This window comes from Nipponia nippon, unplaced genomic scaffold (assembly GCF_047370975.1).
Source record: "Nipponia nippon isolate SJK-2023a ecotype South Korea unplaced genomic scaffold, ASM4737097v1 scaffold_5, whole genome shotgun sequence".
In the NCBI taxonomy this organism is placed as follows: Eukaryota; Metazoa; Chordata; class Aves; order Pelecaniformes; family Threskiornithidae; genus Nipponia; species Nipponia nippon.
The window spans coordinates 80,243,130-80,257,918 of NW_028262369.1; the positions used below are offsets into that span (position 1 = coordinate 80,243,130).

General features: G+C 37.4%; 1 protein-coding gene across 5 annotated transcripts in view; it reads left to right on the forward strand.

Annotated features, from left to right (window-relative positions):
* COBLL1 (cordon-bleu WH2 repeat protein like 1) overlaps positions 1-14,789 on the forward strand; it is an 86,384-nt gene that overhangs the window by 37,004 nt on the left and 34,591 nt on the right. For 4 of the 5 annotated variants that reach the window (XM_087730611.1, XM_087730606.1, XM_087730608.1 and 1 more), the window contains exon 2: positions 12,237-12,416. In XM_087730611.1, coding sequence (XP_087586737.1) covers positions 12,237-12,416 — 180 coding nt within the window. The remainder of the gene's footprint in view (positions 1-12,236; positions 12,417-14,789) is intronic. The other variant, XM_087730607.1, reaches the window with a different exon arrangement.

Below are 14,789 nucleotides of genomic sequence, written 5' to 3' on the forward strand. Positions count from 1 at the left end.
CATAACTGCTAAGAGAAGGCTGCTGTTGGCTGAAGAGCTTTCTACAAGGGAAAAAGCTTGTTCTGTTCCGAACACCTGCATAAAAACCAGAAATCAGCTGCAGTGCTTTCCAAAGTCGCATCACTGTGCTTGGCTCAATTCTTCTTGTATCTGAACCTTCAGCTGGGAAATGGGACTGTCGCAGTTGAACCCAACCTTTTATAGCCACTAAAAGGATGAGGGAGTAAAGTTTGTCTTCCCTGTTGTTACTGCAGAGCTTCCTAGCTGCTGTCCTGCATTATTTTATGTTACCCACTCACACCTACGCCCATATACCTGTATTTGAGGCATGTGTGTATGTGAGGAAAAAGGGAAGGATCCGTATTAGCCTCTTTCCTGGCTGCTGTGTGGCTCTGCTTTTCTTTTCCGTACCTTTCCCAACCTCTAAGTCCATCCAGTGCCTGCCTCCAGTGTTACTTCTAAAACACGATTTTGAACAGGAGAGAAAAGCAGCAGCAGCAAAGCTCAGATAAATTGACAATTCGTACCTCTATTGATGTTCAGAATAGCAGCTGAAAAAGTCATGAGCAGAGCTAGGTGTTTCATCTGCAGGCTTTGAAAAGACAGTGGTGTTATACCTGCTTTCATGACTAGGAGATAACGGCCAGAAGGGCAGATTCAGGTTTTGCTCTATTTGAGAGCCCTTAATTGAACTTTTCTTACTGGTCATGGGAGAAAAACATCTGTATGAGCATCCTTTTATAGCAGTTCTTGAAAAAGATTTGAGGGTTTGTTCCTAGTGGAGGTAACATACGTTTGCTTGAGTTTTAAGCATTTGTTAGATTTATTAGTGTATCAAAGGTTAAGCTCCCCCTTTCAGTTCAAGCTGCTCTTTGTTTTCTTTTCCTGTTTATTCAGCCAGTTATATATTACTCAATTACTGTTACAGATTTACTGCTTTCTCTTCTCTGCTCTCCTTCCTTTCTGTCAGGCTGTTTTCACAACTGTAAATATAATAAAGGCTAAGTGAGTCATATGAAGTTGTAATAGTTTTGAATGTCATTCAAATCTTTTGGACTTTCTTTTGGTAGTAAATCTGGGTTATTTTTTGCATTTGATACTTTGTGAAAAGATTGCAAATAGATATAAGTATCTGCTTACTGCAGAGGTATGTTGCACATGGACATGCCAAGTTTGTATTTGTATTTTGTGTTAGTTCTATTTACTTCAGAAGTCTTAAGTTCTTAATCTCCTTAGAAGTAGTGTCATTGGAACTAGTTTTCCACTCCACCTCTTCTTTTTTGTTTGTTTTTTTATTTACTTTTTTTTTTAGGAGAAAAATACTTCTTCTGGCACAACAGAATGTGCTGTAAAGGAACTTTTGTATCAGAACAAATGTCTAATTCCTCAGTAATAATAATAATAATAATAATAACAATAAACTTTATGCTAATTTATAGCATAAAGTATTTTTTTATCCTCTGTTGCATGCTAGGATTCTGAGCTCTTGTCTGTCTTCCTAACAGCGAGGCAATTCTTATGCCTAGAGAGGAGCTGACTATGTTTTCTTGCATGGTGTAAGACAACACTAAGTCAGTGGCTGGCTGTGCTCAGGAGTTGGGTAGTCTGTCATATGTTTTAAGTGAGCTTGAGAATGTCATCATAATAATAGTTATAATTTGGCTTGAACAGCAATGAATGAATCATTTTTCTAGAAAAGTTTTAAATTTGTACTTGACTTAATTACGGTACATAGGCTTATACTGGAGTTGGTGCCCCTTTAATGCTAAGAGGGGTACAATTAAAAACATGCCCGTACCATAGAGATTTGTGTTTACCTTGCCTCTGAATCTCCCCTTTTTCCTTGTAATAAGAGAAAACTTTGCATGAATTATGGCTCGAATACAGTCTCTTCTGTTTTCAAGACTGCCACTGCCATGGGGACAGACAATCAGACGGGCAAGTGTCTGTTCCAAATGGTCTGGAGGGAACTGGAGGATTCATTTGCTGCTTTCTTGCTTTTAGTGTGAACCAAACGTCCGAAGATTCCATTAAGCTTTCACCTTACTGTCATGGTTACCATCCCAGTCCTGTGATTTATTTCTCTCTAGGATAAGACTTTTTTAAAAAAATTCTTTTCTTCAGAGCTATGAGGCTAGTTAGGGGGGGATTCCACACATCCCATTGACTAGGACAAACTTTTCTCTAGCAAGAGCTTTGAAAATGTGTCTTGATTCCAGGGATGCCTCATTTTCTTGATGCAATTTATTTATGGAAAGAGAGTGGAAACATAGGTATTTTACATTTTTTGCTTTCATTGTAGCAGTCATCTGAATATAGGAATAAGTAAGAGAACATCTGCAGATAATTTGTTGTTTGCTGGAACTTCACTGAGTAAACTCATAGCGATAATTTTCAAAGATCAGTTTATTAATAATCTTATCACCCGTACCCTTACTACTGGCATGTCAGTTGGTATATCAGTTGCATAACACATTTTTATGTTGAGAGAGCTGTTTACTCAGTGCCTCATTTCTAGTACCATCTTATTCTTATGTAATATTTTTAAAATACCAGTATTATTTGCAATATTGGTCTTCTTTCAGCCTTGGGAATCTGTATAGAGAAGTGCACTGTGAAATACCCCATTATCACAAAAGATTTACAAATTGTTCATGTTTGTTCCTCTACCTGGAAATTGAACCTAAAATGTGTTTCTGAACTTTGTGGTTTTTGGTACCTATTGAGCCACCTGCTAGACACTATCCATACAATATAGCCTCGGAATCTTCCCCAAATAACTAAGAGGATGAGTTTAGAACATGAAAGCTCATATTTCTCTATGGAGCAGGTACAGCAAATATTTTTCCTTTATTTTGTCCTACATGTATCATAAGCCTAGCCTGAAGAGATAACCTAAGAATGGACAGTGCTTGACTCTCATTGATCCATACCTTGATCTTAACATCCAGCTGGTGCTTTTATTGTAGAAATAAAGAGATAGACTGTGTATCAAACAGTGATATTGATCTAGAGATGAAAGCCTAGTATCAAGGCTGATAGGCACTCTATATAGATGCCATGAGGCTGGTACAGCAAATACTTGGACTGCTTAATGTTAAGGATAAATATTAGAATACTACAGTATGTTTAACTTAAAAGTAACCTTTTTTTCAGCACTTCTGGCAACCCAAATTTTGTGTAGAAACTTGTGTGTCTGGTAATAACTTAGTCAAGATGAATAGAATGTGACATTTCAACTAGCCAAACTCCAGTTAAAAATTATTATTTTAAGTTCCACCAAAAAGAGAGGTGCTTTTCATGAGCAACAACAGACTGTTCTTTGAGCGTGATTTAGGTAGAAGTAGAGGTGATGGCAAGTTAGAGACTCAGTGGAAGTCTTCAGATAAATGTTAAAAGTTTTCAGGTTAATCTGTGTGTGAGAATGCCAGACGTGGTGAAAAAGCTCCATTAGGAATGAAATGAGAATAGTTTTTAGATGAATTTTGTGTTTTCAGTCCCATGTGGGTCTCTCTTCTTACAAAACATCAGCCACAGACCTAAGTAGGAAGTTGGAACATTCAGTCAGAGGGTGGGAAACTGCTCATTATGGTCTGCTGATACTTTAAAAATAAAACTGTAAGTCTTCTAATACACAGAACAAATCTTAGTGTTTTGGAATAGCTTTTCTGTCATGTGCCAGAAGTTGTCTGGTCTTAAGGACTGCGATTAAGAAAACTATATTGTTTTAAGACTTCCATTAAAAGATGAACGTGGACAATGTATTGCAGCATTAGAGAAGAAAGCAACGTACTGCTGAGGAGTCTATTTTCTGTGATTCAGATGGAGTTATGTGGAAATAATCAATGTCCAGAGGAAGACACAATATTATCAGGTTTGCAAATTTTTTTTGGTTTTAGATTCTTGGCAAGCAGTGCTGGAATGGAAAGGAAAAATTGAATATGCCATTCAAGACTACCTTCAGTGTTTAATTTCCTTGCATAAGAAAAATTGAGACTGTTTTATGTAAGAAGGGAGGAACAAAGAAGTTTTGATGGTGTGTACATACAGCCATAGATCTGAAGCAAGGGTATGATTCATGCTGGGTCTAATGATTGTATACCTATTTCATGTATTACAAAAAGGTGAGGCAAAGCTGGGAGTGGTTGTGATGCTTTTGGTATCTGCCATTCTGTAATACTTGTTTGAGGTGAGATGTCTGGACTCTTCAGTTCAATCGTCTTTATGACAGATTTACAATGACCAGGAAAAAGCAGTTTCTGGTTTTTCCTTCACATTTTCAGCACTTTGGGTTTTTTGTTTGGTTGGTTTGCTTAGTTTCTCTAGTTTATAGTTTATTTCAAGCTTGGTTCTTGATCTCCTTGCACGTTGTTGTGGTTTGCTTTCCCAGTTTATCTGAGCCTTTTTTCCTGTTCAGATGTTCGTTTGTCTTAGTCTTCTCGGTGCAAGACTCAAACACACGATGGGCTCTACCGGTAGACAGTAACTTTACCTGAAGAAACGACACACATTCTCAAACGGCAGCCACTTAACTTGATCCGTTGCATGGGCTTCTGCTGTAAACCCTAGACTCCACTAAGGGTAGTTTTCAGGAGTTGCCTCACTTTTGTATCTTCATGCTCACCTCAAGGTGGGAACTCTGTTCTTGAGGAGCAAAGTCTACCTGTTGACAGTTTGGGGAGTTTGCCTTCATAGCCTTATGCGCTTAGCAGGCTGTAAAGATTCAAGGAAATGTCTTGGTTATTTCACATGCCTCTGCTGCGCAGTGCCCATTTCCCGCTATGGGATGGTCATGGTATGAATTCTGTTTCGTAGCAACTTGTGGGCAAACCAGCACTGAACATCCAGAACTAACAGAGTGACTCTGAAGTAAATAGAAGAAGGAGTTCAGATGTTATATTAGTCTCTGAATGGTTTATTTGACATTCTTTATGTCAGAGGTTTTCTTTCATCTGGAGGTACTCCTTTTCTGCAATCATTGTTCTCCATTAGATTGACTGATGACTTGCAGTCTTATTTGGAGGAGTATTAGAGCTAAAATGGGGACAATGCAACTGTAAAGGTAGCAGAAGGTAAGTAAATTTAGGGATTTCCCATTCCAAGCTCTGATCAGGGAATCTAAGCAGTGAACTGTAACTTGCTAATAAGTGTGCCATAACATAAAACGTGTTGTATACAAGCAACTGTACTTTCTGTGGCAGGAGGATTTTGTGAGTCCTTGTTCTTACTGAAGATTAAACTACATAGGCATTTGCTGATACTAGTTAGTATTAAATTCAGTTGCTGAATCACAAGAATAATACAGCTGTGCAGGGAGTGTTTTGATACAACTATAGCATAATTTTTGACTTCTTGATCTAAAACTTTAAGTGACTGAAAAAATTCTAGAATTTGTTTCAAGCAACTTGTTAGAAATGTGTATGGAGGAGGTAGGATGCAGCAAACAGCAGTGAATGGTGGTTAAAATGTAGTGTAGATAGTTACAGGTGATGTTCTCACTTCAATTTTCTGAGCATAACAGTCACTAAGGGGGAGAATCTCTAGAAGCTTATAAGCAAAATAGCCTTTTCCGTTCTTGGAAAAAGCTAAAAGTGTGTTTTTGTGAGAACAGTTCCAACTCATTGGGCAGTGTAAAGCAAAGGACTTCCAGTCGATTCTTTTTCTGTCAGCTTCAGACTTGAGCTGAAAGAAGCCAGAATGGGAATGGGTAAATCCAAAATGTGAAAGAGAAGTCTCTCTGAAAATGAGAAAAACAGATAACCTTGTGTTGTGGTATGAAATAAATATCATTTTAAAGATGTGCTAGCAAGTGGACTTACCATCAAATATTGCAAAATGTTAAGATGTGTGCTTGCAATAAACACGTACGTATGCTGTTGTAGCTATGTGTACTATGACACTGTTGACTTTAACTGATAGCATGCAATGTTTCCACATAATGATGAACAGGTAATTTAGGGACTCAGGAATTTTCTGCTCTTTGCTAATAGCACACAGGAAAATAGAAACTCAATTATTGTAGGATGTTAGCTGTTAAGGTTTTGTTTTTAAATACATTTTTTTTAATGAAATCTCTAAAGAAAATATATACGTTATTACACACTACTAATTGTTAAATTCTGTGTTTTCACTGATCTCTGGAAGATTTTTTTTTTTTTTTTTTTTTTTTGCTTTAAGAGACTAGATGCCAAGTATCAGATCATAGAAAGGAAAAAAAGCTTCACGTGCATAGAAGATAAATCCTGTGCTCATATATAGGCTATTTGGGGGGCGGGGGGTAGGGGTCTAGGGGTGGGAAGAGTAATGGTCCTGTTTTTGAGTATTTTCATTTCAGTCTATCACAAGGTTACACAGAGTGGCTTTACAGCATCTCTGTAGCTACTATAACAAGAAAAGCTGTGTATTCCAGTTCTCAAGCTAAAAGAAAAATACTCCATGTGGAATAGATATGTCAATGCGATTGTTAGTGTTCAGATTAAGAACAATGAAAATGAAAATCGAGCTGCATTTCACTAAAGGAAAGAAAACAAAAGTATCACCCATAATTATACTGCAGATGAAACTGGCGTTTCGGACTGGCCCGTAGACAATAGACACTATTGTAAGATACTCCATTTTTCATGTGATTGATTATGTAATTATCAAGTCCAAATTTGGGAGCTCCAGCTTGCAAACTAACTTTAAAATGTGGATTACCGAACATTTATGTCTTATGAAATACTTCCCCTCCTCTTTTTTTTTTTAAAAAAGAGAGATTATCTGTACATATGCCCTGAAACATACAGCAATGATTTTTTGAGTGACTTGCATTGGTAACTTCAGTCATTTGCTGGACTATGATGAGCAGAATCAGATAGTAATGCAGCAATTGTCTCCAAGCTTTTTCCTAGCAAGTAGTGTTTGATCTTGAAGATGTGTAGTGGTGATGCTGTGAAACCATATGCCTGAAGAGGGAACTGAATAAACAGGAAAAAAGTTGGTACTTTCATGATCTTTGCTTAGTGCAGAAGACAGATTTGTTCTGTGAGTATTGGGCTGGGAATGCTTATAGGCGAAATTAGGGGCTTAAATATTTTGTATACCTGTTGGCCAAAACTGATGTATCGTTGTAAGCAAATCAATTAAGGTACTTAATGTAGGCCTAAACTCTTGTTCAACTGTTTCTTGGTTGAGCAGATAATGTGCAAGGTTTCGGGTGTCTGCTACTATGGTGTAGCAGTGGAGCAGCATTATTGTAATAATGAGAAAGTTATAATAAAATTTCTTGGGGTAAGAGGTCAAAGGCAAGAAAGGCTCTAGAAGAAACTTTATTGCAGTAGCCTTTTTCTTCTCATGACACGATCTTAGTAGAGCTAGATCCTTTTCTGACTTAGAGTGAAAATAAAATGAAGTGCTGCTTGTAGTTTTGGCATATATAATTTTGTAAAGTTTGATATAAAAAAAAGTGTAGTTGCTCTTTGTATAAACCAGTATTCTTTGTGGTGCCATAAGTCAAATTAACAAACTTAAGTCTGTCTGTTGTGCAGTAGAAGGTTTTTATTGTACTATGTTTAATGAAGTTTTTCAGTATCTGAGAGATGACTGAATTGCAGGTGAGGTCCCTTATGACCTTTCCTGTCCTAGGTGATTGCTATAGAAGACTTGAAAGATGGTTCTGGTGTTGGAGGTTAGATCCAAAATAACTTAAGTGAGAGGGCTACGAAGCTGTCTTTGTATACTGTCTCATGTAATTGTGTTCAAAATGGGAAGTGCTGTAAACACTAATATTCTTTGATATCAAGATTTGAAGAGGTGGATTTTTTATGCTCTAGCCTTTGGCAGTGCACAAATCTAGCAGATAGATGATTTCTTTTTTTTTTTTTTTATCCATTTTTTGGGGGAAAGGGATCCTTATTGAAAGGAAGTGCTGGTGATGACTGGAATATCCCGGTCACTGTCAGTTCAACTATTTCTCATTATTTTAAAATGCCTTTCTCCAGTTATTGATAGTTAAAAATACACTGCTTGTAATTTTCGAATAGCAACTTTTTGAAAATCAAATAAATAGATGCTTTATTTATTTACTGTGCCAGACCTTTATTTTAAAAAGGGCTTCCACACATTCAGATCACTGACACTATAATTTTTTTTTTTTGGCAAACAGGAAATATGTTGAGATACAGCAATGACACTTTATTCTGTAGAAGTGGGATCTGAAGCACGTAAAATGTTGACTTAGTGGCCTTGCATTTGATTTTAAAAGATGTATTGTTTTTCTTAACAAAATGATGAAGTCTTCTATCTGCATTTGGCTGAAAGAATTCTTTAATATCTTTACAGGAACTGTGTTCTGTCACAAAGACTGGTGGGAATTGCAGGTGGGACTTCAGAAATTTAAATTTCTAGGAGATATGAATCAATTCTCTTGGGAACAATATAATCTCACAAGATGAGGGCTAGCTGAAAGACTTGGTATAAGCAGTGGGCTCCAGGTGCAGTGGTAACAAGGGGAATACAAACTCTGCCCAGGGTGCACCAGCTTGTGTTTGTGGGACCCTGTGAGAGCGTTGCGGGCATCCCTCTGGCTGCCTTTTCCGGGGCTAGGAAAAAACAGAGAAGAAAGATTTTTTTTTTTTTATTATTATTATTTTTTTTCTTTCTTTCTTTCCTGCTTTGTAAGCAATTGATTAAACGGCAGATGACATTCAAGCTGTTGCAGTGTAATAGGTAGCTGGAATTGGTTATGTGGTGATGAACAATGGGGAACACATCCCTTCAGATGAGTTGAGATTGGCAGTTTTAATGTTTGGTGTAGGGAAGGTCAGTCAGTTGATGGGGCTGGAGACAAGGAAGGAGTGAGGACTTGGATGGTGTTCGATACTAGCACAGTTTCCAGAGGAGTTCTTATTATGAGTTGTGGCCTTATTTGGTTAAAATTTCTCTTTCAGCTCCCTCTATGTCATAGCTAAATAAGCTGTACTTATTCTTCCCACAGCTTTTAGTTCTATAGTAGCCATGAAAATAAAGAGCATGTTTTTGGTTGTTCTAACTCCTTCTAATGTTTACTTTGAAAATTAGAATAGGTCTGCTTAGCTCCTAGCACATCTGGAAACTATCTAAACATGAAAGGTGCTGTGAGTGAGACCATTTACCAACCACCTTTTTTCTGACCTCTAAAAGATTACTTTTATATGATTGGGAATTTATTCTCTTTGTTATGGTTGTATTTTGTCTTACTAAAAATCAAGGGGTTTCTTCTTTTCAGGAGAAGAAACTACCTTAACCACTCTCTCTGTCTTTTTAGCAAATTTGTTAAAAAACAGCAGCTCTCCTGGTTTGCTGAGTACCTGTTAGATCTGAAGAGGCAAGAGAAAACTGGGCTTTTGTTTGTTTGTTCTTTACAATGGCTAAGTGTTTAAAATGATGGCGTAGACTTGGAGTTACTTGGATAATGCCAGTTTTACTTTTTGGTGTTTGATTAAAATGGCGTGTGGAGGATGCCTTTGTGAGAGAAATCACCTGTGTCAGCTTCTTGGAGGCCCCATAGTGCAAAAGAGGGGGGGAGGGTTTGTAGGTTAAAAGTACCCCTTTTTTACCATCCTGTCACTTGCTGCTTTTCGATTTGTAGGTGTAATCATGGTAACTGGAATTGTTCTTGCTGCCCAATACCAGCTGTGGGGCACTGGGAGTGCAGGGCTTCCCTTACCTGTCAGGCAGCCTCTCCTGTGGCAAGGCAGAGACACAAACTCAAGAAACAAAAAAGCTGTAAGACCAGATGTAAATACTTTGGCCCAAGAATGACAGATGAGCGAATTGGTGAAAAATGCAGGAAAAAAGAGGCGGCAGCTGGAAACAGAAAATGGAAGTATTGGGATCCCTGTTGTTTAATAAAAGGTTGCCAAAAACCTGGCGTAACTTCTGAGAAGGTATACTTGGAGATTTTGCCTCCTTTGTGTGGGGTGGGAAACGTAAGCATAACTAACCACAAAGAACATGCCTATGTGCTAAAGATGGGTAGGGTACCTAGCTCTGCAGTGGTGGATGTGGGGATTCAGCCAACCTCGTTAGCCTGACTGACCCCACGTGTGCATATAAATACATAGAACTTCATCTATATAGCTGTTGCACACAAGTTTTGAGAAGAGTGTTTTATCACTTCTAGCTCTTTACAGTGTAAGTTAGACACTGTGTAAATAAAGCCGCTTTCCTGATGTGGACTGTGCATTTATTGTTGTGTGTGATTGAGCACTCTCTAGTGATAGCAGAGTTCCAGCAATGAAACTACATTCATCTGCTTAAAGGAAAATAGAGTCCACTAGCATTTGCAAACAAATCTTTCTGTGGCGTGTAGTCTTCAAGGATTAAATTCTGAGTTCAGTTGCGATAAATATCATTTAACTATCATTTGAAGTCACTTAAATGTAAGAATGAGTATAGAAGGGGAAATGCAGTACTGCTTCACTTCAGGTTTGGATTTTTTTTTGGTATTAATAACGTCATAGGGTGAGGTTGTTTTTTTTTTTTAATGGTTGTATTGATGTTCTGTATTGGCTAATAATTTCTTTTTGGCAGTTACACGAAAGCTAAAAATCATGCAAACAAAAAAAAAAAGTGGGGGAGGAGTAAAAAGAAGTTTGATTCATACATTTTTGCAACGTTCACATAACCCAGAAACAACTCGGGCGAGTTGCTGTAGAGACCAAAGTTAAATTTGCAGCTAACACCACATGTCTCAAATTGTACGCAGAGTGCGCCAAAACTAATTTAAAACATTAACAGAGAGGAGGTAGAAGTTTTGACGGTGGATCCTCATTCAGCGCCTTTGGAGGTCTGTGAGTACTCCCGATGAGCTCTGAGAGGCTGTGAATAGTTAATTATTCAGCACGGAGTTCTGAAGTTCAAAACTCTAAGCACTTTCAGCAACAGATCGGTCATGTGAAGTCTCATTGTACAGTCGTCTTTTGCAGTGCTGCTCTGGACCTTGTTTGTTCTTCCTTGTGAGTGACTTTAAACTTTGTTTTCCCAAGAAAGTTGTGTGTTTCTAATTGTTGTACAATAGATCTTTTGTTTTAATTCTGTAGGACAATTATAGAAGTTAATTTCTTTGGTTACGTTTAAAGTAAACAAACTTCGGTACAGCTCCAGAATCTAAATTGCAAGCATATTTTTGGAACCTTTGTGTATTATGTTTGAAATGTATTTTAACTTTCTGTGAATGTGGCTTCATTCAGGCTTTTTAAAAGAATGTTTATAAGAAATTAAAAAGCTCTCATGAGGTAATGCATCTCCACAGTGTGTTTTGCTTTTGTTTCTAATGGTGAAATTCTTAATAATAGTATCTTTTCCTTGTGACAATATAGGTGAATTATGGAAAGTTATTTGAATGAAAGGGGATGCTGGACTATATGTTGTAGGACATGAGAGTCCTGCCTTCAGAATTTACTGTAACATAAATATATTAAGAGATGTTGAGAATTTTCCTTTTATACCATTTTGGATTTTTTTTTTTTTTAAAGTGAAATAAGTGAAACTTACTTAGTGATTACTCTTTTCATTCAAGAGTACATTGGCTTGTCACTAAGATGGGAAAGGATAGTGAGAAAATTAAGATAGGAAATCAGCATATGTGAAGGGAAAATACGAGAGCATATTGTGACTCAAATGTCAATAAATATTACGATGCAGTAGTATTGGTTATACTGCTATTTTATTACTGTATAGAAGTAAATAGACTAGGGCTGGTAGGATTTGTTTGAATAATTTTAATCAAAAGAAAAATTTGGAGAGGAAAAGTGTGATTATTCCCTTGCCTATCCATCCTATATATTAAACGTACTGTCAGTGCAACTTGGCTTCATACTGCATAGTACAGTATTTCTGTTTATACTTATCCAGTAAATCTGTCTGGAGAACGCACAAATAGGGTCCTTTGCACAACTCAAGGGAGAAAAAAAGTAAATAATTTCTTAATGTATATTAAAAAAGCCATTTTGTTTTGGGCTTGGTGTTTATAGTTTTGGTTTGTTTTTTTTTTTTTTTTGTAATACGATAGATACCTTAGCCTGTTGTATCTTCTATCACCAATGATCGTATGTTTAAAATATTCTCTCATCCCTTCCTTGCACATATCACTTATACAGTCTGAGTGAAAAGAATTAAGTGTGGTTCATTCCTGTTCTGAGACTTGTTAGTTTGCCAGTATGGAATCATATGTATAAATGCGTACTTGACTTTTAATTTTTATACATTTATTTCAGAAGAAAATCTAAAGCGCCGCCTCCTCCACCTGAAACAAAACCCATTGCTGTTTCTCCATTTGATGACACGGCATCAGCCAACTTCATCATGGAACAGAAAGAGAATGTAATTGATAAAGATATTGAACTATCAGTGGTCCTGCCAGGAGACGTGATCAAGTATACTACAGTTAATGGGAGGTAAGTTACACAGAATGACACTTGTTTAATTTTCTTGCTGTAGTTTACTTCAACCTTCATCCAGGTTTTAATCATTCAGTAAAATACATGAGTTGTGTAAGCCTGAACATTGAGTGTGCCCAAAGAAAGGCAACGAAGCTGGTGAAGGCTCTAGAGCACAGGTCTTATGAGGAGCGGCTGAGGGAACTGGGGTTGTTTAGCGTGGAGAAGAGGAGCCTGAGGGGAGACCTCATTGGTCTCTACAACTACCTGAAAGAGTAGCGAGGTGGGGGTCGGTCTCTTCTCCCAAGTAACAAGCAATAGGATGAGAGGAGATGGCCTCAAGCTGTGCTAGGGGAGGTTTAGATAGGATATTAGGAAAAATTTCTTCACCGAAAGGGTAGTCAGGCATTGGAACAGGCTGCCCAGGGAAGTGGTTGAGTCTCTGTCCCTGGAGGTACTTAAAAGACGGGTAGACGTGGTTCTTAGGGACGTGGTTTAGTGGTGGACTTGGCAGTGCTAGGTTAATGGTTGGACTCTATGATCTTACAGGTCTCTTCCAACCTAAATCATTCTATGATTCTACTACGATTTTTGGGTAGGTGTGGAAACATATACTTTGTACATTTACCTACCTTTTGGGAAGACTCGTTTTCGAGATTCAGAAATTCTCTATGGCACCTATCAGGATGCATAGCCATACCTGTTGTTCTTTTTAGTCACTGCAAATCTCTAGAAAAATACTGGTTTGTATGAGTCACTGAATCTTCCCAAATAAGTTTTCCTTGTTAGACTTAAAAATGAGTTACCGCATGCTATTTGGGTACAAAGTCATGTGTTCAGCACATGCTCAGCACTACTACCTAGGACTGCTAGTAGTCTATAAAAAAAAGTGTCATCATTTCAGACAAAATCTATAATGCTTCAAAGAAATAGTTTCTAGCTACAGCTTTGGAAAACTTTTTGTTTTTTTAACAATTATATTTTGCTTAAGCTGGTTTTAATTTGAAATACATATTTCAGTCTGCTAATTGGTAGTATAGATTGTGCATATAACTCTCAAGTCACCTTTAGTTCAGAAAGACCTCAACATTGACTAGTGATTTGAAATCATAAATCCTGGTACTTAAAATGTTATATTAATTATCATAGCAGGTCTACTAAGAAGGCTCCTATGCAAGGCTTTTTATGGATCAGAACAATTAGGATGCAAGTTTGTTGCTTTTCTAAGCTGAAATATAGAAACTATTTGTATGTTGTGCTTGTGTTAGTGTATTACCAGTGTCCACTACTCAAAGCAAGTGGTCAGATTTATTTATTTATTTATTTATTTATTTATTTATTTATTTATTTATTTAAACCAGGTAATGTAAATGTGTAGTTACACCTACTTCACTTCTTAATGAGAGATAAAGACTTTTGTGGCTCCAGTCTGTTTGCACACTTTGTCAGTTGCTAGAGTTCATGAGGTCGTTGCTTAGACATCAAATACGAGCTTGTTCACCAGAGCTGCAATGGATGAAGTTTTGTGGACCCACCCACCCCCCCCCGACTCGGACTCCATGTGATTTTCAGGATAACTTAAATCTGAGGTTATATTTCTCAGAAGAGATTTTCTGAAATAATTGGTGACTACTATGATGCTTTATGGTGTTCTCGCTAGCTTGCTTACAGCAAGGAATATTGCCGTCTGTAAATATGGTGCCTTCCTCTGTCTTTAAAATTTCTTAAAGGTGAGACTCCATGTGTACACTGTCAGGCACTTCTCTTTCTTCTTTCCACTCCCTTTGTCCACACTTATGAGTACCATGTGCCCTCTACCTTGCTTTGCGCATAACAAAGTGCCAAAAAGGAATGTTGCCTGTATCTTCACTTCAAATTACATTGTGTATAATTACTGAGTGTTCAAGACAGGCCTCACAGGCTTATCAGGAAGCGCACGCATTTTCCAATCAGTTTTATTATCCCAGAGTTACTGTTTTGTTTTGGTTTTTTTTTTTTTCCTCAATCAAGATACTGTATGTGATTGATTTCATAAATGGCTCTCTTGCAAACAAGAACTTGTCTTAGCACTGCTAGGCTTACTCAGAATGAGGGGAGATACTGTGCAGGACCTGCAGTCCACTGTGAAATATACCTCAAACTATCTTTTCTTCTAGTTTTGCTCTGTCTTGATAGTCGTATTTTGTGGACAAATAGTTAAGATCCCTCTAGAAATGACATAAACAGATAAATTGCTAATTTGTCTCTTTCCTGTTCATAATCAGAGATGAGCAGCTTCAAAACTCCTGAGGAGAGAACATCTTTTTAAATCTCATACTGGAAAAAGCAAAACTGTGACTTTGTACAGCCATGTGCTCAAATGCCTTAGTCCACGAGAAGAAACTTCCCTAC